Source organism: Gadus chalcogrammus, chromosome 23, assembly GCF_026213295.1.
Source record: "Gadus chalcogrammus isolate NIFS_2021 chromosome 23, NIFS_Gcha_1.0, whole genome shotgun sequence".
Taxonomy (NCBI): Eukaryota; Metazoa; Chordata; class Actinopteri; order Gadiformes; family Gadidae; genus Gadus; species Gadus chalcogrammus.
Genome location: NC_079434.1, coordinates 20,327,935 through 20,352,972, shown reverse-complemented (window position 1 = coordinate 20,352,972; position 25,038 = coordinate 20,327,935). Strand labels below are relative to the sequence as shown.

Below are 25,038 nucleotides of genomic sequence, written 5' to 3'. Positions count from 1 at the left end.
CCACTGTTCCTCTCTCAATCCCTAAGTGCCTACCAGGTAGTCATCCACTTAACTTTGCTGGTTGGTTTTGTTCCTCTTTGCCTCGGTCTCTCTCGCTGTCTCTCTCTCCCGCTCTGTCTCTCTCTCTCTCTCTCTCGCTCTGTCTCTCTCGCTCTGTCTGTCTCTCTCTCACTCTGTCTCTCTCTCCCTCTCCCTCTTGTTCATCGTCTCTCTCTCGCTCGTTCTCGTTCTCTCATCTTCTCTCTCTCTCCTTATGTGTTTGTATAGTGACAGTGCCTCTCCTTGTCATCTCTATTTTCACAAGAGGAAATTGTTCCATTTCAATAGCAAGCCAGTTGCTAAAGCAATCCAGGGCCAGATAAGTGTGTTTGTGTGTTGGGAAAGCAAATGTTAAGCGTTTGTGTGTTTTCAACTCAAGTTCAAGGCAACATGTTGCGTGCGTGCGGGCAAAGCGTCTGTGTGTATGTTTTGTGTCCTTATCACACTCTGCCATCGTCCACTGGCCGCATGCCAGCACTCCCAACACCATATTATCCTTCCCTCGTTATTGTCACAGAAAAAAAGCTCCTCCATTTACTTTCGCCCGAGTAATGGACCACCGAAGCCGGTTTTAATAATGGAAAAGAATCGAGCCGTAAATCAATTTAAAAACCAAAAAACGAACGCGGCCTCCACTCTGGTTATTATTGGGGAGAAGTCTTCTCCTTATGGATGGGACTGGCGACGTCACGGCGGTGAAAGCACTCAGTGGGTCGCCGCTAACAGAGTGAGCGCCGCCGCCCGCTACCATGCCCAGGAGGGAAGGGGAGGAAGAGAAAGCTCCCGTGAAAGGGATTGCAAATTGAAAAGTGCTCATTCAACATGTGTGTGTGTGCGTGTGTGTTTGTAAATATGGGTCTCTCTCTCTCTCGCTGTCCGTCAGTCTCTCTGTGCATGCAATGCATGAGATGTGCATCTCCATCTGTGTGTTGGTGTGTAGTGTACACGGTGTGCGTGTGTGTGAGTTTGCATCTCGATCTGTGCGTTGGTGTGTACACGGTGTGTGCGAGTGCATGTCGCAATCTGTGTATGTGTTTGTATGTCGAGTGTAGATACATGTCGCTATGTGTATTAAAGTGGCTGTGTATGTGTATATGCGTATACAGTGTTTGTATATACATATATATATATATGTATGTTTGTGTGTGTCTTTGTGCGTCTGTTTGTCTACACTGAGCTAAATTCAGAAGGAACACGACTTTTGCGAATCATGTGACCGCACAGGAGAAAAGGCACGTCCATCTCCCCTCTCCGTTTGTGACTTCATCTGGCAGCTACATTTAACTTGTTTGTGTGTCGTTCCCCCCCCCCCCCCCCCCCCCCCCCGGTGTCTTGCGGCGGTTAAAACGCACCAAACCGTATCCTCTTCCTCCTCATAGCCTCCTGCGTACCGCCGCTGCCCTACATTATTGAACAGGAGCAGCGCTGAAACATTTACGACACATTACCGTTACTCGTCTTTGATGCTCCACGCAACGCTTCCAGGGTGGTCGGGTGGGCGTGCGGGGGGGGGGGGGGGTGTATTTTGAATGAAGGGAGGGGGTGATAGGGTTTGTTTTTTCATTTTTCCGGTTTTATTCTGCTGAGTTGTTGTGGTGTTCTGTGACCACGAGGCTCACTGCGTGCGTGCGTGCGTGCGTGCGTGCGTGCGTGCGTGCGTGCGTGCGTGCGTGCGTGCGTGCGTGTTCTGGCCCGCTATTTCCTGTTTGTGTTTCCCGGCGTTCCAACGCGCGACTCCGGTAAATATTTGAACACGCCGATGTGTTGTAATGGTGCCGTCGACGGTGTTTGCTGATCGGCGTCTGTGTGTGTGTGTGTTTTTGTGTGTTTTTGTCTATGTGTTTGTGTGTGTGTATATGTTGGTGTGTGTGTGTCTCTATGTATTTCCGTATGTGTTTGTATTTGTGTGTGTATGTGTTTTTGTGTGTGTGTTTCTATGCATTCGTGTGTGTGTGTGTGTTTCTATGTATTTGTTTGCATTAGTGTGTGTGCGTGGTTGTGCATGCATGCATACCGGCATTACACTCTTCCCCCTCCGTCTCGCCTCCCCCAGCTGCTGCGCAGTTCGCTGGTCAACAACCGCACACAGGCCAAGGTGGCGGAGGAGCTGGGCATGCAGGAGTTTGCCATCACCAACGACAAGACCAAGAGGCCCGTAGCGCTGCGCACCAAGACCCTGGCCGACCTGCTGGAATGTACGTGGGCACCCCCCTTCCCCCTTCTCTCACCCCCCTCTCCCCCTCCTCTTGCTCCCCCTTACCCTCTTCCAACCCTCCCCTCACCTTCCCCCCACCCTCCTCATCCCGCGTGCCTCGCCGGATGATCCGATCTTTGCTGTACGTCTTGTACTGTTGGAAACTGATATTCTAATATATCGGGTTTTGTTTGTTAGGTTGGTACTCCGATCTCATTTCAGCATTTAGATGCCTTTATATTTCTTAAAACGAGAAATTCAAAATTGATCCAGGTTGTAGTTTGTTTATGTCTAAGCCTATTTGCGAACCCTATTAGTGTTTGGTTAGTTCTCTTCGTCCGAGATAGCCCGGTGTTATCCCAGTGATAAAATAACCAAACAGTTCTTCCACACCTTCCATCTAGTGTGAGCACCTGCAAGACGGACGAGAGAGACGTTAAACTAACTATGATTTTGCTTTTAATCTTTTTATTTTATGACCTGACTATTATTCAAAGCTGGAAGTGATGTATGGGGGCCAGCCCTAATGTCTTGACACAGTCGTACCCTCCCAACAGTCTCCCTGTCGATGGCAGAGTATATGGGATAAAAGTCAGTTTAAAACCAGAGCATTATGAAGTGTTTTCCGTTTCACACGCGCTCTTCTTTTATCACACTTTCTTCTAAAGCAATACATTAGATCTCCTACGTGGTCAATTCTTATTTATGTGATGTGCCAGACTCTTAAGAGTGGCTCTGACTGATACACTGTAAAAGTTAAGACAGGTGTTAATGATGAAAGTACAGTAGGAATACAGAATAAAGTTTGTTCGGCAGTAGAGTCTGTATAGGGGTGCGGGGAGAATAGTAGGGGACTGAGACCGATTCCTTGTGGCACACAAGCAAAAGTCATTTTTCCTCGACACACAATCCCCAAGAGAAACTTTTTTTTACAACACAGAGTCAGCTCAGCTCGCAATCGCTGGGTCCCAAACAAATCGTGGTCACCACATGCTACCTAAACAAACAACGCCACATCTCAATAGTATGCTGTGGATATTCTGGAAGGGCGGGGGACCCTTGTTTATTTTGGGGCCTATGCTACACCATCAGTGTCTCAAAGGCCCCCGCTAGGAGAGGATCTCATTCACACACTCATGCATTCATGGGACAGACCCTGGTGTACGGCTAGAAAACAAACACAAGCCGCGCATTGATGCATCGCCTGGCATTATCCAAGAGGGACGCCTTCATTTGGACACACACACACACACACACACACACACACACACACACACACACACACACACACACACACACACACACACACACACACACACACACACGGAGGCCTTCATGTTGACACACACAATGAGGCCTTCATGGTGACACACACACCCACACACACACATCCGTACACACACAAAGTCATACATATAGACACACACATCAATCCTGGTTGATGTAATCTCGTATCATTTGCCTTTCTAAGTATTCTTCCAGGGCCGTGGCCTGGTGACACAGGTGGGTCGGGATAAGAGATGAATATAATTCTCATATAAGCGCCTGTAGCCTACGGCGATGAAGGGAGCTCATGAAGTATACGGCTATATTAACAATGGCTCTTTCTGTCCATCTTTGTGTCTCTGTCTCTCTTACCACCTGTCTGTCTCTCTCCCAGAGTCTCTCGGTCTCTCTTTTATCATGAAAAATGAGTCTAGAGTCTAAAGTCTAAAGTCTAAATATCACACAAATATCTGTCGCATTCGACACAAATAAATGTCTGTCAATCATAGGCCATTAGCTGACGGCCGATGCTCCTGATACTCCGTAGCTCCACTAAGTACCGTACTTTGTAGCCGGTCTGCTAAGTGCAGCGCTGATTACAGCCGGGGTCACCTCGTGTCACGGTGTCTCTTTCGGGGCCACTTTCACCTCCGCAACACAAAGACAAAGAGCATCTCTGGAAGAGAGGAGGTGGCCTTCCTTTCCCCTGTAGTTTCTGATCTCTCGCTCTCTCTCTTACGCCATCTCTCTCTCTCTCTCTCTCTCTCTCTCTCTCTCTCTCTCTCTCTCTCTCTCTCTCTCTCTCTCTCTCTCTCTCTCTCAAAGAGATAGCGAGCACTTAATTGGCAAGGAATAACATAAATTGACATTTTCTGTGCTAAAGTACTTAAGCTTGCTCTCTCTCTCTCTCTCTCTATCCCCCTCCCTCTCTCTCTCCCCCTCTCTCTCTCTCCCTCTCTCCCCCCCCGCAGCGTTCATTGCAGCCCTCTACATCGACAAGGACCTGGAGTACGTGCACACCTTCATGAACGTCTGCTTCTTCCCCCGGTTGAAGGTGAGGTCGCCATCGACGCCGGGCGCTTTCACCGCCAGCGACAATCCATACTCGGGCTCGCTTGTCTTTTCCCAGGGAGAGAGAGGGCGGGAGGGAGACACATAAACAGAGGGAGAGAGAGCGAGGGCTAATTACCTAGCACCTAATGGTGGCCATCGATACGGCGCCGCGCTCCGAGCGCCACTTGCCTCTTGAACGCCGCCCGCCCTCGCTGCCTTGTAGCCTTTATTTCAGCCATCTTTCCTCCGCCGTTTTGTCGCCCTGCCAGCCGTTGCAGTGTGGCCGCGCTTTTATCGGGTTGTTAGCAGCTGCTTCCTGTCGATTCAAACTGATTTTATTTTTTCTCATCGGATAAACGGCCGCCACACTCGACGGCGTGTTCGTTTTTCCTTTGGGGGGTGGTTGGGGCGTTGTAAGTGGTAGGCGTGTGGGAGGGTGGTCAATCAAAGCCAGGTGAGGTTTCATAGCATGCACACAAGTCACTCAATCTGTACGTTGTAGGACTTCACAAGAGCTACTCTCTGACTAACGGGGGATCAATCAGACATAGTCGACCTTAGGTCAGGGTCCTTAGGTCAGGGTCCTTAGGTTAGAGTCCTCAGGTTAGAGCCTTTAGGTTAGAGTTCTTAGTTAGAGCCTTTAGGTTAGAGTCCTTAGTTAGAGCCTTTAGGTTAGAGTCCTTAGTTAGAGCCTTTAGGTTAGTGTCCTCATGTTAGAGCCTTTTGGTTAGAGTCCTTAGTTAGAGCCTTTAGGTTAGAGTCCTTAGTTAGAGCCTTTAGGTTAAAGTCCTTAGTTAGAGCCTTTAGGTTAGAGTCCTTAGTTAGAGCCTTTAGGTTAGAGTCCTTAGTTAGAGCCTTTAGGTTAGAGTCCTTAGTTAGAGCCTTTAGGTTAGAGTCCTTGTTTAGAGCCTTTAGGTTAGAGTCCTTAGTTAGAGCCTTTAGGTTAGAGTCCTCAGGTTAGAGCCTTTAGGTTAGAGTCCTTAGTTAGAGCCTTTAGGTTAGAGTCCTTAGTTAGAGCCTTTAGGTTAGAGTCCTTAGTTAGAGCCTTTAGGTTAGAGTCCTTAGTTAGAGCCTTTAGGTTAGAGTCCTTAGTTAGAGCCTTTAGGTTAGAGTCCTTAGTTAGAGCCTTAAGGTTAGAGTCCTTAGTTAGAGCCTTTAGGTTAGAGTCCTTAGTTAGAGCCTTTAGGTTAGAGTCCTTAGTTAGAGCCTTTAGGTTAGAGTCCTTAAGTGTGAGGCCATAGGGTGAGGGCTTGCAGCGGAGATAGATTTCTAAAATAAATCGGCAGAGGATGGAAAGAAACCTAAGAAGAAATTTAACACCCTCACTGGAGTTATACTGCAGGGTTTACACGTGCACGCACACACACGCCCACGCACGCACACGTGGGTAGGGGGGCTCACACTGGAGGGAACACACACAGTCGGTGGCAGGCTGGTGCGCAGCGTGCCGGTGTCTTTGTACGACGGCGGCAGTGGTCTGATGTGCTACGCTAATTGCTGTCTTGGCGCATATCTCCTGGGATCCCCCCCCCCCATCGCCGGGGGGGGGGATCGGGCATCACGGTCACTGCCAGAGTCCCACCTCATTTCCACTTCCATGAGGGAGAGAGTTGGGGAACTGTCTCCCTCTCTGTCTCGCTCTCTGTCTCGCTCTCTGTCTCTCTCTCTCCTGTCTTTGTCTCTCTCTCTCTCTCTCTCTCTCTCTCTCTGCCTCTCTGCCTCTCTGCCTCTCTCTCTCTCTGCCTCTCTGCCTCTCTGCCTCTCTGCCTCTCTGCCTCTCTCTCTCTGTCTCTTTGTCTCTCTCTGTCTCTCTCTCTCTCCTGTCTTTGTCTTTTTCTATCAAATTTTTTCCTTTACTCGATCTGTCTCTCTCTCTCCTGCCTTTATCCATCTCTATCTGAATACCTCCCTCGTTCTCTCTCCCTCCTTTCCGTTTTCATATCTTCCCTATAGCTCTGTCCCTCCCTCTGCCTCTCTCTCTCCCCCCTCCCTCCTCTTCTCCCTTAATTATCTTCCACTCTCTCCATCTGAGAGCAATAGATGTAACGTTATGCTGTTTTGTCCAATTTGGGCTTGGAGAAGTGAGGGTTGAGGGAAGTGAGGGAACAAAGGAGTGACTCTGAGACTTGACGGACCGGTCCTTGTGTTTGGGTGTGAGTTTTTTCGTTTGAGGCAGACAATCACTCTATAGATGAGAGTAGTCGGCGGTGCTTTCCTGCCTCTTACAGGTAATCACACAGAGCCTCGGCCGCCTTCAAAACAACCAAATCGCTGTTACCCCATACTGCACCTGCGACACAACCTCAGAGAGAGAGAGAGAGACAGCGAGAGAGAGAGAGAGACAGCGAGAGAGAGATAGAGGGAAGAAGAGACGAAGACAGAGTGAGAGATGAAGATAAAGGGAGAGAGAGTGGGAGGTAGAGATGAAGACAGAGAGAGATATAGGGAGGTAGAGATGAAGACAGAGAGAGATATAGGGAGGTAGAGATGAAGACAGAGAGAGATATAGGGAGGTAGAGATGAAGAAACAGAGAAAGAGATAGAGTTAGGGATGAAGACGGAGCGAATGAGTGCGTACACACGCACACTGTACACTTTCTTGAAAATGAATTGGAAAGAGACAGTCCAGGATGAAAAGTCGAGTTTCTCTAAATGTGTGTGTGTATCTATTAATAAATATATATATATGTGTGTGTTTATACATCTATCTATGTGTGTGTATATATCTACAAACATAAATATGTGTGTGTTTATATGTGTGTACGTATAGATCTATATGTGTGCGTTTATCTCTATAACAAGAGACAACAGGCTTGCATGGCTGTTAATGGATGGGCTTTTAGAATAGCACCAGGCTGTGTGTGTGTGTGTGTGGGGGGAGGGGGGGGGGGGATAATGTATCAGTGGCCCACACCTGGGAGTCCCCCCCCCCCCCCCCCCACACTGTTCTCTAGATCCACACGTCCAGATTGGCTATTGTCTTGAGTAGCCTGATCTGAACACACACGGACTACGCACATACGGAGAGTGGGTAGGAGCAAGGCAGATGGAGGAAGAGAGAGAGGGGCAGAGGCTGAGAGATGGGGAAATATACACAGAGAGGGAGGAGGAGGAAGAGGGAGAGGGGTAGAGGCTGAGAGATGGGGAAATATACACAGAGAGGGAGGAAGAGGGAGAGGGACAGAGGCTGAGAGATGGGGAAATATACACAGAGAGGGAGGCGGAGGAAGAAGAGGGAGAGGGGCAGAGGCTGAGAGATGGGGAAATAGAGATTGGGAGTGAAAGGGGGAGGGAGGGAGGGAGAGGCTGAGAGATGGAGGGGAAGAGGCTAAGAGAGAGAGGGGTAGAGGCTGAACGATTGAGAAATATATAGAGAGAAAGAGAGGGGGTAGAGGCTGAGAGATGGAGAAATAGAGATGGGGAGGGAGGGAGGGAGGGGGGAGAGAGGGTAGATGCTTGGAGACATAGGAATAGAGAGAGAGATGCGAGTCGAGATCGGGATAGAGGAAGAAGCTGAGCGAGAGCGGGATGAGGACAGACAGAGAGAGAGAGAAGGAGAAAAGAGAAGGAGTGATGGAGTGAGATTGGATCTTGAGTTTAAAAGTGAGAAAAGGCAAGTTGAAAGGAGGTGCTGTGTGTGTGTGTGTGTGTGTGTGGGTGGGCGGGGATGGGGGCGTGGGTTGAACTAAAAGCAGAAGGCTGAACCCAACTGTATAAATGAAGACGTATTTCTTTTTCAGAGCTCAAAAAAAAAAAAAAGTTACGACATCTTGGTGTGTGTGTGTGTGTGTTTGTGTGTCCATGTATGTGATTTACAGGAGTTCATTCTGAACCAAGACTGGAACGATCCCAAATCCCAGCTGCAGCAGTGCTGTTTGACCCTGAGGACAGAGGGCAAGGAGCCTGACATCCCCCTTTACAAGTAAGAACACACACACACACACACACACACACACCCCTATATCTTGGCATCAGGCTCTCACCTTTTATAGAGCTTGTACATCTAGATGTCGCCGCCGCCATTTTGGGCGCACAGAAGCGTCGGAACCTCGGCTATTGTGTTGGATGGGTTTTTTGGGTCTTTTTTATACGGAAAAATAAAGTCTCGGTTTAGGTATATTTACGAGATATTTAAACATTCTACATCGCTCTTGAGTCTTCTAAATATGGCGGAGTGTCTAAGGCATAAACTCCCATGATGCATTCTGATTGTCCCGGGCCTATGGTAATGTTCAAACCACACGGACCTCTATGTCACATCTGTCCCCATGCCCCCCCCCCCCCCCCAGCCCGGACCCTCTTTGGGCAGGGAGCTACCAGGGGGTTGGATGTGGTCCTTGTTCGGTCGACGAGGGAGCGAGGTGGAACGGCTGTGTGGCCACCAGGTATCCTCTGCCCGGTGTCCGTTGAATGAGCGTCCGCGCGCCAATGGAGGAGGAGCAAAAGTTTGGGCTGCAAATGGGAAGGGCTGTTTCTGAGAGCTACTGGGGCAGTGAAAGATGTACTGGGAGAGTCCTCCCAGTACGGCCGGGCGGTATGGGCAGAAGGTTGTTCAGTGAGAACGATAAAAATCAGAACCCTATGAACTAACTACCTGGAGCTTGAGCTAGCGTGCTTGCTAGTCGTTTATACACTTTGTTTATGGCTTCCGTGTCTTGCCCTCGCAGTAACTGAGGCCTCGGTCAGATCAGAATATATTGTGTAACGTCATGATGGATCAACGTCGTGTTAGATCTTGGTTTGTCAATACTCTGTGGCGAGGTGACTGGTTCAGTTGGCCTCCTGATTGACATTAGTGTTTGACCGTTCCCAATGGCTTATGACGAAGCGATACATGCAGGTTACTCTGTTTTCTACATCTTCCATTCAACCTGAGTCTTGTTTGTTGGTTCCATTCACCTCGGACAATACCGTTTGGCAGCCTTTGTGCCGTTTCCTCGAGTGGGTAGTGCCAGAGGAGAGACTAGGCAGAGGGCATACCATCGTATGGTCAGCGTCATCGAAAACCACATTTCCTTTGGCCATGTACCAAGGTTTTCAAGGTCTATTATAGGCCGCGGATGGACTCTACATGTCTATTGTGTGCATGTACATTGTAACTACCTTTTCCTCTTTTGTAAATGTTATTAATTTAAAATGTTTCAATCCTGTTCTTCTGTTTGTGATTATAGTCATGAATATCGCTCTGTGTACTGCTGGTGTGTGCCATGAAATTAGTATTTTCTAACTGAAAATGTCAATGGTACCGGCCTACCGTATTGTTAGGCCACCCAATTGTTGGTTTGTGTTAAAAAAAAAAGAATGCTTGAGCTTTTACCGTGCAATTTATGTCTTTAAAAATAAACCTAGTGGTCAATCGTAATTGTAGTCATTAAATTAAATAGAAAGAAATAGACAAAGTAAAAATATCGCAAGACAAAGTGAATTTCAATTGTATACAGTCCATCTCCATCAAGAGGAGAACTAACGAGACTCCAAAGCCTTCGTTAAAGTCATCTAATTGCTCGATGTGGCTGCGTAGGATGCTGGGCGAAGGAGGAAGAAAGAGCTACATTGAATTAGTCATGTAGTGTTATATCATGATCTTTAACCTGCACATGTTTTAACCATTAAAAACAAGTTTAGAATTTTTTTTAGAGAAATGGTTGCGCTCGGATGGAAAGCAACATTTACCGGTTGTTTGCTTTGGCTCAAGGTGTGTGGCTGCAGCTTCTGTGGGTGTGAGGGTCAAAGGTGGGAGTGATGGCTTTCTTAGTGGCCCACTTAAAAAGAGGAGGTTGGTGATTGCAATACTGAGTTATTGATGGTGAGTGCCCTACAGGTTGCGTTGAAACTTGAGAGAAAGAGGAAACGTGTGGCAATTAGAATCGCAGGCAACCGCTTTAAAGAGTACACATTCAATTTTTTAGCAATTATCCAAACTGTGAAAATGAGATCGGACATGGTCTGTAGGTACAGTAGGATAGACTTTATGCTGTCCATTGTTCGTTGTTCGGGTTGTATTGCTGTTTCTGTAGTAGGGCTTGTACATCAAGGTGCATCATGGGATTTCTTTGGCCGAACTCTCATGGTGAGAGAAGTTGTAAAATCCTAAATCGGCGTTAATATGCTGTAACCCTGGCTCATGAAGAAAACACTTCATGTGGTTAGTTTCAAACACAACAATGTCACTCCATAATCTCAAAAATGTTGCGATTGATGACTAAATAATATTGACAAAATTACGATTAACATAATAACTAAATAACGCTTGGCTTAAATTAAGGCGGTCATTGCGATGTCACGAGCCCCGGTCATCGTGGTACCAGGCTTCCTAACGTAGGTTTAGGCTAGGCAATCGTGTGTGGAACAGCGTATTTATTGTGGCGCATAAATAATTAGCTTGGCTACCGAGTTAGTTTATTGATCGTAAAGGACATTGTAGCTTTAGGCTAGCAATACCACAATGCATCCGTCTTACTGGATCACAATGTGATTTACCAACCCCTCAGAAAACATTGAGGCTATGTATCGTATTTGTGGTGGAAATTGTGGTGGCATTGTGTTGGTCTGAATGTGCCTTTTAAATATAGCTGACTTGACACACACACACACACCAACACACAGACACACACACCAGCACACACCCACACCAACACACACACACATACCACGGTAAAAGTCAGAACACACAGACACAAAGACCCTGCTGTACAAGTGAGAACACGCACACATAAAACCACATCCCACTTCAACAGATGCATCACACGCACACAAAGCACAATGTAAAATAAGACGCATCTACACAACGTGGAAACACCTACACCACTAACTACACAGACTTGTACACACACACACACACACACACACACACACACACACACTGGGGCATAGCGATTACCTGTCGTCTTTTCCCCTGCCCTGTCAATATTTGGGGCGCTGGTTTTACTGCCACACATCGATCTACATGGCAACCGCCGTGTTCCCTCCTCTTCCCCTCCCGCTTCCTGTTCCTCGTGCCTCCACCACCGTGCCTCCTCCGAGTCATTTCCCAGCTGACACCTTTCCAATCCAACCTTCCCCCCCTGTTCTTTGTTTTTTCTAAATGATCCTGCTGTCACTATGTCTCCTCGTTAACTTCCTGTCTGACAGGAAGTTAGTCGCTGCGTGGCAGACCTTTTCCCGTCGCCCATGGCGTCTTGTGTAACCTTTCGGACGCGGCCGTCTCGCTAAGTTTGTTACGGAGACGGAGCGTCGGGAAGGGAGGGAAACACGGACACACTCGGCGGCTCTGTGGGGGCGCTGTAAATGATAGGAAAGAGTGTGATGTTATCGTAGCTCGCCGGGCTGGAAGCTAGAAGTTGTTCACCTTGGAGGCCCACGTGTATATACAAATGCAGTTGAACACACACAGACACACAAACGCACATAAAGACACACACACGCGCAGAAGGACAAAGACACGCAGATACAAAGACACACAAAAACACACACACACACACACACAAATCGGGACACATCCACATAAACACAGACACACATCCATCCACACACACAAACACAAAAACATGAAAAGACATCAACACACACACACAAAAAAGACATCCACACACACAAACACACACACTAGCTAAGGTAGCCTTGTATGGTGACTTACAGAACGGTGTATATGAACGGAAACACACTAGTACCACAACATAAACATCTCAAAATTCAGCACACAACATCACACATATATATCGCCCCATCTCGTTCAAATGCACCCTTATACAATAGATGTGAATCTTCCTACACACAAACACATCGACACCCACACAACACGTACAAACACACACACACACACGTACACACACACACATGTACACACACATGCTTACAAATACGGAAAAATTGAAGAATAATGTGTCCGCCCTCTGCTTTCTCCTCCCGCTGACTCCCAGGCACATCCTTTCAAACCTATTCCGACGAACACACAGAGGGAACACGGTTTATATAATTACGTTTGCTCACATCGTCCACTCCCTGTGCATTGTGCACGGCGACGTGCATTGTGCACGGCGACGTGCACGGCGACGTGCGCGTCTCCGCCGGGCAGAGAGACATAAACGGGGCGAGGAGGAGGAGGAGGGCTGCGCGCGGACGACGTGGGAAGGACAAGGGCCAAGAGTCATCTGACAGAATCCTTCAGAGAGCAAGAGAGCAGCCATGGGCCTGTTGCTATGGAAACTGCCAGTCACAAAGGGGGGGGGGGGGGCGGGGGTGAGGTGGGTGTGGGGGGGGGGGGGGTAAAGGTAGAGTAGAGATCGTGTTTACGTCGATAGCGCCCACAAAATAAAGTACACTTACAGCACACAAGCTCGAACCCATAAGCAATATACATGCACACACAACTGACAAAGGCACACAAATGCACACATAGAAGCGAAAACACAAGCGAAAAAAAGGACATCTAAACAAAGAAAGCCAAGAAAGCCAATGCACGTATTTATTTATATTCGTACAAAGAACTATGAAGTGTTCTCAGTAGAGGACAGACCTCTCTGCCAAGGCCTCCGTTAGATAGAAGTGGGCCTGGCGTGTGATTGTCCAGGTCTCCCTGATCAGGACCCCTCAGCCCGACTGCTCCTGACGAGCAGGCTGTCGCCGTGGCAGCTCGCGGCTGACACCACGGTCGGTGTGTGAGTGTGTGCATGAATGGGTGAATGTTAGGCAATCTTGTAAAGCGCTTTGAGCTTCCACTGTTAAGCAAAGCGCGGTATAAATGCAGTCCATTTACCATCTACCCACATATCAGTCCGTTACCTATGTTAAGCAAATCCATGGGAGGTTGTTTCCCTTGTTGGGACGCTTCACTGCCCATTGCCACGCCCCATGTCTGCAGATTTGCATGAAAGTGCACCGAACTTGGCTCAAATCCCTGCTTATCTTTCAGAGACATCCCGCCCGCAAACACACTGAGGGGGTTGCAGCAAAACCTTCCTGGCAGAGGTTAAACAGGCCCACAACGGGCTACATGCCACGCCCTTGTTACACCGCATTAGCCTACACAGCGACAGCACGCCACGCATGCCTGTCCCCGTCATAGCGGCTTGTATAGACACCGGTGCTCTCAGACACCTGCATCGGTACACACCTGCTCCTCTGCACATGCTGCAGGAGGGAGGGATGTAGGGAGAGAGGGAGGTTGTGGTGGGGGGGAGGGAGGGAGGGAGGGAGGGGGGGGAGAGGCCGAGTTGACAAATAATTGGAACTCGCAGCAAAATGGAGTGGAGTCTGAGGGAGGGGGCGAGAGAGAGAGAGAGAGGGAGAGGGGGAGAGAGAGGGGGAGAGAGGGAGAGAGAGAGGGAGAGAGCTAGAGTGAGGGAGTGCAGGGCTGGAGTGAGAGAGTCGTGAGGTTTAAGGGGCCCTGACGCTAAAGACTGTTTCCAGCCGCCTGATGATACTTTAAGGCTTTCGTGCAGAGTGACCAGCGGCAACGTTTAGACTCCATAACTAGATATGGAGACATGAACACATGTGAAGAACACGTATGTACACTCGTACATACATGAGTTCACGCATATTACAGTCCCTGACTTGCAAGCCTCTCCTCACACACGTGTGCGCACACAGACATACACAGATATACACACATACATCCTTACACACACTTACACACAGACGCAGTGCTCGTCAGTTTGCCGTGATTGACCACTAAGTGGTCGCTTTTAGAGCCAGCTGAGGCTTTGATACGGCCAAAAGCATAGACCCCCTGCTGGGCACAATCGCCCACTCTCTCTCACCCTCTCTCTCTCTCTCTCTCTCTCTCTCTCTCTCTCTCTCTCTCTCTCTCACCCTCTCTCTCTCTCTCCCTCTCCCTCTCCCTCTCCCTCTCTCTTTCTCTTTCTCTCTCTCTCAACCACTTCAATCTGTTCGTCTCTGAAAGCTCCCAAACAACCCAGGCTGACGGAAAAGGAACCAAAAAAAACCAAACCAAAAGCACTTTTCCGACGTCGTGCTTTCCTCGAACCTTGTCATCTCCCATATCTCCCCCGGACCAATTCCGGTTTAGCATTTTTGATTCCCGTTTCTTTTGGTGAAAAGTGTGTTTTCTTGGCCGGGCGCAGATTCAAAGTGACAATCGGCCCCCTGTTGAGATTTGGCGTGGCGCCGTCGGTACGCGCGCGGACGTCCCGGACGGCGGTGCACATGCCATGTACTTCTACATTTGTAAGTGAGAAAAGGGGCGTGTGAATAATGGATGGGCTGCCCTAAGTGACCACATTGCATTAAAAATGAATCAAACTCCTGAAATAAGTAAATTGTCTGTGAATAATTTAAGGTGGGGGTGGGGGGGGGGGGGGGGTGGGGGAGTTGAAGTACTGGCGGTTGGTGTTTATGCTAATGGTAACATCTCGCCAAATTTGGGCTTGTGTTTCCTTCTTGGTGTCTCGGTCGTGGGGCGGGGGCGGGGTTGGGGGTGGGGGGGGAAACGTCAGGAGCAAATACTTCTTTATCGAGCAGAACGTCTTTCTTTAGTGTGGAATTAAATAACAGTTTTCCTCAGCATTCGTTTTGGTTTAACACGGTTTCCCTTCCTCACGAGCGTCGATTTGTTGGCCCCTCGAAAAATCCGGAAAAGATTCCTTCGTTCTTAGGACCCTGCCCCTCCAAGAGAGAGCTGTTATCTTTATTTAGTTTCGAGTTATTCAACTCTAGTGACAACATCCTGCCTTCCCGCTGGTTGGCAGTCGGCTAGTGTGAGTCTGAAGAATACGGTGCAACATTTATTGTGTGTGTCTGTGTGTGTGTTGGAGTGTGTGTGTGTCGCTCTAAAAACATTTTCCTGCCCCTGATATGCTGCCTGCAAACTGTTGAGCCACAGCACGAATCAAAGCCTCCCCCCCCCACTCCCCCTCCTCACTCCCCCTCCTCACTCCCCCTCCTCACTCCATCCCCGAAGATGAATTATATTTACTCTCTGATTGAAAACTTTTCTCTCTCTCGCTCTCTTCTCTATCTCTGGCCCTCTTTCCCTGTCCGAATCTTGCTCTCAGTCCCTACTACTATATCTCTCTCTCTCTCTCTCTCTCTCTCTCTCTCTCTCTCTCTCTCTCTCTCTCTCTCTCTCTCTCTCTCTCTCTCTCTCTCTCTCTCTCTCTCTCTCTCTCTCTCTCTCTCTCTCTCTCTCTCTCTCTCTCTCTCTCTCCTCCCCCCCCCTCTTGTTACTTCTCTGAAAAGGACAATGTCGCTGAGTGTCCTTGAGCCTTGTCCTGCGCGTTATTACTTCTCCACCTCGCCCACCACAACTAACACCACCTTCCTCCTCCTCGTCTTACTCTCCCTATCAAACACATGCACACACACACACACACACACACACACACACACACACACACACACACACACACACACACACACACACACACACACACATTTGATTCTTTTATTTGGAATGACCAATAGTACAGCATCCTATTTGCTTCGAGTTCTTCTCATAAAGTCCAGCGATTTGTAATCCTCTAACACAGTCTTTGGACATGTCCAAGGCTACCACGAATGAGTACAATTAGTTTTGTGCTATAACCAGCCACTGTAAAAGCATGAATTAATGGCTGGTGCTTAAAAAAAAAAAAAAAAACACAGGTCCACATACATGTGCAAGCAACAACCCTCCTCCAGAATCACAATGGATCTTTCCGCCCTCAGCTCCCCCACATTGTTGTATTTTTGGGGGTTCTGCCTCTGAACCTTCTCGTTGTTCTCCCCCCCCCACAGGACCCTTCAGACCGTGGGGCCGTCCCACGCCCGGACCTACACCGTGGCCGTCTACTTCAAAGGGGAGCGCATCGGCTGTGGAAAGGGCCCGAGGTGAGTCCTGCTGGACGGGGCCCCGTGGAGCCGTCTAGGGCCCCCCCCTCTCCCCCCCCCCCCCCCTCTCAATTAAATTAAATTCAACAAAGCTTTATTGGAATGAGACACAAACATTAACATTGCCAAAGCAGGTGAACAATAAAGAGGTCAAAGTATACAACAGTAAATACAAAATATGCATACGTATCAAATGTTATATATAAATACTAAATGTATAAAAAGTAAAATAAGGGGTATTACAAAGTATATTTGGTGATGAGTCTTGCTGTCACTACGTCACAATGTATCCTGTTGCTCAGGAGGTAGAGAGCAATAAGTGCGTCCATGAAGTGCCAGGACGTACAACATTCAATAAGTGCGTAAGAGGGGGTAAGGCATAGGCTATGCAGAGTCTGGGTGAACCCTGCCTTCCCTGCAGGCCTCCCGGAGTGAGCTGGCCGTACCTCTCTCGTCCCTGCCTGCTCCGCAGGGCTGTGCATCTGAAGCCGCCGTAGGAATGAGGTCTGCCGCGCACAGAGAGCGTCTGCGAAGCGACTCAACTCTGAAATGTGGCAGCCACAGTCCCAGGGCGTTCTGGTGCGTGCGTGCGTGCGTGCGTGCGTGCGTGCGTGTGTGCGTGTGTGTGTGTGTGTGTGTGTGTGTGTGTGTGTGTGTGTGTGTGTGTGTGTGTGTGTGTGTGTGTGTGTGTGTGTGTGTGTGTGTGTGTGTGTGTTGGAGGCGTGAAAGCCCTTTTAGAGGTTTGACGTTAGAATTGCCGTCAGGGTCAAGTTAGAAAAAAAAAAAAAAAAAAATCACAGCTGACTCCAGCGAAGCTGCCTTCCTCACACACACACACGGATACGTGCACACACCCCACCAGCGCACAGCAGGCAGTCTAAATCCACTCAGTGACGCCCCCCCCCCCCCCCCCCCCCAGTTCCGTCCCTACCTCACCTTGCCCCTCTTAAGCCCCTCCCCCCCGGCTGAGCCAGAGTCGCCTTTGTGTTCCTTTCAATACGATCGTCCACAGCTTACTGTGTTTCTGTATTTATTATACAGCGTCACAGCAAGGCGTGAGACACCACCGCACACGCACGCACGCACAAACATACGCATACCAAAATGTACACATATTAGCATACACACAAACACAAATATAAGGATACACCCACACAAACCCATATCAGCATACACACACACATCCACACATATCACTACACAAACACATCAACACGCACACACACACACACCAACATACACACACACACACGCGCATATCAGCCTACACACACATTTCAGCACACACACGCATCAAAATATACGCACACAGACATATCAACATACACACACACACACAAATATGAATGCAAGACTGTGTGCGCTGCTACACACAGTCGCACATTAATATTCCCCAGTTGCACAGAAGTTTGTGCTTAAGCACGGCCGGGCTGCCCCAGAAAGCTGCAGCTTACCTGCGTCAGACTCACACACACGCCCGCACACACGCCCGCACACGCACACACACACACACACACTCACACACGCACACACGCTGTTACCGGGGCTTTGAGCGGCTCTAAAACGGAGGAGGTTTCAATGAAATAACACATTTATTTTAGTGAGGAAAAATAGACGATTTGATAATCCCTCGGGTATACTTATTTGTCTTTGTTGACGGAATTGACAGTGTGATGAATTGAATATATCCTAAAGACGTTCTCTCTCTCTCTCTCTCTCGCTCTCTCTCTCGCTCTCGCTCTCGCTGTCGCTCTCTCGCTCTCGCTCTCTCGCTCTCTCTCTCGCTCTCGCTCTCTCGCTCTCTCTCTCTCTCGCTCTCTCTCTCTCAGCATCCAACAGGCAGAGATGGGCGCTGCCATGGACGCACTGGAGAAATGTAAGTTGTTTTGGCAACGTTGGCACGTTCGCCCTTCATCCCCAACAGACACACACACTCACCCAGACACACGCACACACACACACCTGACACAACGCAGACACACACAGGCAGAGACACTCAGACACGCACACAGACACACACACGCACCCACCGTCACATGCACAGAGACACGCAGACACACACACACACACTTGACACAAACGCAGACACACACACACACGCAGAGACACACACACACACACACTCAAAACACTTCTTTCACGCTTCAAGCCTCCCCTCACCCGCGGCCTCAGAGCTGAATATTAGCCCACCGTGTACAGTAAGGCTCGGGGAGGGGGCCGGCGGGGAGGGGGGCTGGCACCGGGCGGTGGCTGGGACCGCCAGCCGGTTGGCCCCCTCATCTAGGACATTAGCCTGTTTGAAGTGGACGCCCAGGGGCCCCCCAGCCTGGAGCCTGGGAGCTGGGAGCCGGACAGGAGGCAGTGGGCCCCGCCAGCCAGGCTGAGAGAGGGCCAAGGGAGGGGAGGGGAGGGAGGGAGAGAGAGGGGGCCAAGGGAGGGGGGGGAGGGAGGGAGAGAGAGGGCCAAGGGGAGGGGGGGAGAGAGAGGGCCAAGGGAGGGGAGGGAGGGAGAGAGAGGGCCAAGGGAGGGATTGAGGGAGAGAGAGGGAGAGGGGGAGGGAGGGAGAGAGAGAGAGGGGGAGGGAGAGAGAGAGACTGGCGAACTCACCGCAGGACCGTGAAGTGAGCCTGTGTGGGGGTGGTTGTGTGGGAGGGAGGGTGTGTGGGGGTTGGTTGTGTGTGTGGGGGGGGTGTTTGTGTGTGTGTGGGATGCATCTTTACGTAAGGGCCTCGCGGGATCTCCTCCATGTACCTATCTGTTTCTATAGATAGACAGATGGAGCAGTGGACGGAGAGGGGGAAGAGGCTAAGAGTGAGGTCTCTTTTTGGTCTTCCTCTGCATGGCTGACTGCAGTGGCGCCGGTAATGCGGCGAGTGATGCTGCACCCCAGCTGGGCGCTGCCGGGGAGCAGACTGTACACATAGCGAGGAGAAAGGCTCTCATACACGTTAGCAAGGAACAAATGTATTCCCTTATCGGTAGCGTGCGCATTTCTGTGTTTGTGTGTGCGTGCGTGTTTGTGTACGAGCTTGTGTTTGTGTGTGCGCGTGTGTTTTTGTGTGAGTGTGTCTTTGTGTGTTTGCAGGTGTGTGTGTGCGTGCACACGTGTTGGTGATTGTGTGTGTGCGTCCCTTTGTGCTTGTGTGTGTGCGTGCGTGTTTGTTTGTGCTCGCCTTTTTGTTTTTCAGTGTGTGTGTGTGTGCGCGACAGACATCGGCCTCATCGACCACATGACCACGAGCAGCGATGTACGCGCACGACCGTACGCCATCAATAATACAAACGCACTGCCGTTGGGTAAACACAGAGACATGCGTCCGCCGGATCAAACTGGAAACTTTCCGTCCTTTCTTTCCGGAAGCAAGACTCGCTCCCGCGGCAACCCTGCGATAAATCAAAAGTACAATTCGTTCGGGAGTGGGGCCGACTAATTAGCCAGCGGTGGACACAAATGGTTTTGCCAAAGCGGGCCCTGGGAAGGTAGGGGCCATAGGCCGGCCGGGTCGTAGCTTTATTTCATCCCGGCCGTAAATTAGCCCCCAGGCGGCCGGTGATTGATTCTGTTTGTGCGCCCAAGTTATTCGTTTTTATGAAACATTAGTGCTTTAGGAACTTATTATTTTTCCGAGCCGTCGTCTGACTTCCCCCCGTGCCTCTCCCTGGCGACTTCTGCGCCCGCCGTGTGTGTGTCTCTGTTTCTGTTACTTTCTTTTTCTCTTTATCACACTCTGTCGTTGTCTTTCTCTTGCTCTCGCTCTCACACTTTTGTTATCTCTTTGTCTCACTCCGTTGTTATCTCTCGCTCTGGCCCCTTTTTCGCTCTCTCGCTATCTCTCTCTTTCTCACTCACTTTGTTGTTCTCTCTCTCTCTCTCTGTCTCTGTCTCTGTCTCTCTCTCTCTCTCTCTCTCTCTCTCTCTCTCTCTCTGTCTCTGTCTCTGTCTCTGTCTCTGTCTCTCTCTCTCTCTCTCTCTCTCTCTCTCTCTCTCTCTCTCTCTCTCTCTCTCTCTCTGTGTGTGTCTCTCTGTCTGTGTCTCTCTGTCTGTGTCTCTCTCTCTCTCTCTGTGTGTGTCTCTCTGTCTGTGTCTCTCTCTCTCTCTCTCTCTCTCTCCTCCCTCCCTCTCCCTCTCTCTCTCTCTCTCTCTCTCTCTCTCTCTCTCTCTCTCTCTCCCTCTCCCTCTCCCTCTCTCTCTGTCTCTGTCTCTGTCTCTGTCTCTCTCTCTCTCTCTCTCTCTCTCTCTCTCTCTCTCTCTCTCTCTCTCTCTCTCTCTCTCTCTCTCTCTCTCTCTCTCTCTTCCCCTGGGAGGGCGTAGTTGGGTGGAGCGTGTCTTCCCCTCTCCCCCTTCTCTCCGTTCTGTTCTCTCTCTCCGATGTGTACCCCTGCCAGGGTGATTGATAGATGCTCATTGCTAGTAAATGAACATTTCCCCTCTCATAAATTGCCGTTTCATGTGACTAGATTAGTGATTCCTTTTTAAAAGGTCAGTTAATTTAAAAAATGGTCTCTCTCGTCCTCTCTGTCTCTCTCTTTCCCTCTCTCCCTCCCTTCCTCCTCCGGCGCCAAATATGTCCCTCCATCCCTCTCTTATTTTATTATTTTACCTCCCTGTGGCTTCACTTGACTTTGAATTACCTCAGACTTGGAATGGCAACCCCCCTGCCCCCCCCCCCCCGCCAACACCACCCGGGATGGGTGGCGTTGGCGGGGGGGGGAGGGGGGGGTGGGTGAGACAGGGCTGTGGGCATGACCCCTCCACCACCAGCACTGGACTCTCCAAACTTCATGACGCTGATGAAGTCGTTATTTGTTTGGTGATTTATAAACCAACAGAGGAACTGTGGGGTTTGCTCATGTTACTTTTAATGTACCCTTGAATTGTTTTGATTATCCACCCGGGGATTGCATAGTGAGTATCAAATGCTTTTCTTTTAAGCAGCAATTAACTCTGTACGCTCACTTGCATTTGGAGGTAGCCCACAGCACCTGAACACAGAGCCCTTTCGGTACTTATTCATTCAGCAGCTTTTCTCCAAAACGATTGTGACGCGTTGGGAATCGAACCAGGTACCTTTCAGGGCAGGGAGTCGACCACATCCCAACCACTAGTCCTGTCCTCAACTGGACGGGACTAATGTCCGCAACATGCGTTTCTTCCGGGAACGGCTGGAAACCCATTTTAGAACACAAAGCACACACTACCTCCCATCCCCCCCGGAAAGAAAGGAACAGCACTCGGCTCACCCAAAACACTTCACCCCGCGATGCCCCCCCCCCCCCTCCTCCCACTCTCTCTCTTGCCCCACCGATGCCCCATTGTGTTTTGCCCGGCCTTGGTCCGTCTCGAGCAAAATAAAGAGGAAGAGCAGCACTGGTCCTCATCTCAACAAGTGTCTGTTGGCCCCCCGGATGGCCACCTTCAATACCGGGAGCGGAACCAGGACTCGGCTGCCATGGTAACTCCTGTTGAAGCGCCATCACCCCCCCCCCCCCCCCCCCCCCCTCCTCCCCAACACACCCCCCCCCCCACCTGCGCCTGCCAAAGGGGCCGCTTGGTTTGCCTCCACAGCAAGACTAATCAAGGACATTAGCCCCTGTGTCATGTGATTCATCATTGATTGTCTTTGTTGGCCCTCTCTCCACTGCCGTCTTGGCTCCCTCACCACCGTCGTCTCGCTGTCTTGGCTTCTTCTTCTTCTTCTTCTTCTTCTTCTTCTTCTTCTTCTTCTTCTTCTTCTTCTTCTTCTTCTTCTTCTTCTTCTTCTTCTTCTTCTTCTTCTTCTTCTTCTTCTTCTTCTTCTTCTTCTTCTTCTCCCCCCTCCTCTCATCTCTCCCCTCCCAACGAGTCTGACACCCCCGACAGCAACGTTCGCCCGTCTCGCGGTGGGAAACATTCGCCCAACGAGGTGCATCTCCATGTTTTATTTAAGAGGGCCTGCTCCCGTATCAGGGGCCACTTTGGGCAGGATACAGCCCTTTCTCTCTGTCTGTCTCCCACCTCTCCCTCCCTCCCTCGCTCTCCCTCTCTCTCTTCCTCCCCCTCCCTCATTTGCGTTGCGTGGCCTCACTCCTGACTGATATCGGGGCTCCAGCAGGAGAGATGGGAGACAGCATCACGGCCGCGTTGGGTTGGACAGCTCAGCCCTCATTACTGAGAGAAGTGTGTGTCTCCGGGCTGGAGAGGCAGTGGGCGAGTGTGTGTGTGTCGACATGCATGTGTGTGTGTGTGTGTGTGTCGACATGTGTGTGTGTGTGTGTGTGTGTGTGTTTCTGTGCGTTTCGGTGTGTGTGTGTTTCTGTGTGTGTTTCGTTTTTGTGTGTGTTTGTGTCTGCATGCATGTAACTGTCTGTCAACATGTACATCTGTCTCTGTGTGTTTGTGTTTCTGTGTGTGTGTGTGCATGCATGTAAATATGTCTGTCGACATGTACATGTACCCGTGTGTGTGTGTTTCTGTGCGTGTGTGTGTGTGTGTTTCTGTGTGTGTGTGTCTGCATACATGTAACTGTCTGTCGACCTGTACATCTATCTGTACGTGTGTGTGTTTCTGTGCATTTGGGCTTGTGTGTGCATGCATGTGTGTGCGGTGCACGGCTGGTTCAGCTCAGTCTTCATTATGTGATGCTCCTGGTTGCTGACAGTCTCTTGGCTGTATCTGTCAGGGCCGTATTAAATGTTAACCACAGCCCAGACTAGGGCAGAACATGAGGGCAAACAAATTGGAGGGTTAGAGAGAGAGAGAGAGAGAGCGAACGGGCGGGCGAGAGTGAGAGAGAGTGATAGAGAGAGAGAGAGAGAGAGAGAGAGAGCGACGGAGACAGAGAGAGATGGAGACAGAGAGAGAGAGAGAGCGATGGAGACAGAGAGAGAGAGAGAGAGAGAGAGAGAGAGAGAGAGAGCGACGGAGAGAGAGAGAGCGATGGAGACAGAGAGAGAGAGAGAGCGACGGAGAGAGAGAGAGCGATGGAGACAGAGGGGGAGAGACAGCCAGGTGGGCGAGTCATGGGGGCACCGACAGAGAGAAAAACGGAGAGCGAGAGGGAGAGAGCCAGGTGGGAGAGTCATGGGGGCTCGGAGAGAGAGAGAGAGAGAGAAGGGGAGTGTTCCCCAATCCCTGAGGCTGCGTCGTCAGGGGTTACGGCGAGGGGTTTGAAGGCGGCGTCAGACGTCTGAGACGGCGTCAGCGTTTATCCTCACGGCGGCCGCTCAGGCGACTCAAGAACCTGATCCCCTCCCTCCTCATCCTCCTCCTCCCCCCCACCTACCTCCCCCACTCACTCCCCACGCACCTCCCCCCCGAAATGAAGAGTGAACCCTGAACGATACGAGACGTAGACTCTCCATTCTCTCTCTCTCTCTCTCTCTCTCGTTCTCTCGTGTTCTCTCTCTCTCTCTCTCTCTCTCTCTCTCTCTCTCTCTGTCTCTGTCTCTCTGTCTCTCTGTCTCTCTCTCTCTGTCTCTCTCTCTCTCTTTCTCTCTGTCTCTCTCTCTCTCTCTCTCGGTCTCTCTCTCTCTCTCGTTCTCTCGTGTTCTCTGTCGTTCTTTCTCTCTGCCTCTCTCTCTCTCTCTCTCTCTCTCTCTCTCTCTCTCTCTCTCTCCGGGTAAAAGCATCGGGTGAGACGGAGGCGTAGATGCCGTGTGCCGCGTTCCCATAGTACAGTACAATGTGACGGACAATGTGGCTCTAAACTCGGGCGCACTTAACCTGGAGCCAGAGTCGGTGCGGTAAACAAGCCGTCCTGACGAGCGGGTTATACCAAGGCCTTTGTCCTGTGATCAAACTCCCCCCGGCAACACCCAGAATGTAAAATCTCACCCGCCGCACGCACACACACCTGTACACACACACACAGACACACATACAGACAAACACACACTCACACACACACACACACACAACACCAAATACACTCTGAAAGGAATTACTGCATTGTGCGTAAACACAAAAGACTGGAGCTGAGTTAAATGTGCGAGCGCCGTTGCTTGGAGTGGAAGTGGGCTGTAGGGTGGGGGGGGGGTAATCAGTATGCTGGGCATGCAGGGGGGGGGGGGGGGAGTGGATTGGGATGGGGGGGATTTCTGAGCTTTTCTATGCAGCGCTGTGCGTCGGGGAATCCACTATATGTTTTTGCGATGCCAAACACAGCATCCTCTGTCCGTCCTCTCTCTCTTCTCGTTCTCTCGCTCTCATGTTCTCCCTCTCTCCCTCTCTTGTTCTCTCTCTCTCATTCTCTCCTCTCTCTCTCTCGTTCGCTCTCTCTCATTCTCTCCCTCTCTATCTCTCTCCGAGACTTGGGTATAAATGGAAAGCAATGTGCTTCCTCTGCTCAGTGCTGTTCTTGTGTCGTCCGCTCCCCTGCTGCATGTTAAACAATCCAAGCGGCCCAAAGACTGCGTTATTTTCTCTAGTCACCTCCCAGGGAGAAAAGTGCCGGTGATTTCCATATTTAACAGCAATACCTGCATTGTCTCTCTCTCTCTCTCTCTCTCTCTCTCTCTGGCTCTCTGTCTCTCTGTCTCTCTGGCTCTCTCTCTCTCTGACTCTCTGGCTCTCTCTCTCTCTGACTCTCTGGCTCTCTCTCTCTCTGACTCTCTGGCTCTCTCTCTCTCTGACTCTCTGGCTCTCTCTCTCTCTGACTCTCTCTCGCTCTCGCTCTCTC

General features: G+C 50.3%; 1 protein-coding gene across 1 annotated transcript in view; it reads left to right on the top strand.

The window, feature by feature from the left end:
* The window catches only part of drosha (drosha ribonuclease III), a 69,374-nt gene that overhangs the window by 41,934 nt on the left and 2,402 nt on the right, over nucleotides 1–25,038 (top strand). Inside the window, exons 18-22 of the mRNA XM_056583970.1 lie at nucleotides 2,093–2,234; nucleotides 4,471–4,553; nucleotides 8,371–8,474; nucleotides 16,289–16,381; nucleotides 18,211–18,257. Coding sequence (XP_056439945.1) covers nucleotides 2,093–2,234; nucleotides 4,471–4,553; nucleotides 8,371–8,474; nucleotides 16,289–16,381; nucleotides 18,211–18,257 — 469 coding nt within the window. The remainder of the gene's footprint in view (nucleotides 1–2,092; nucleotides 2,235–4,470; nucleotides 4,554–8,370; nucleotides 8,475–16,288; nucleotides 16,382–18,210; nucleotides 18,258–25,038) is intronic.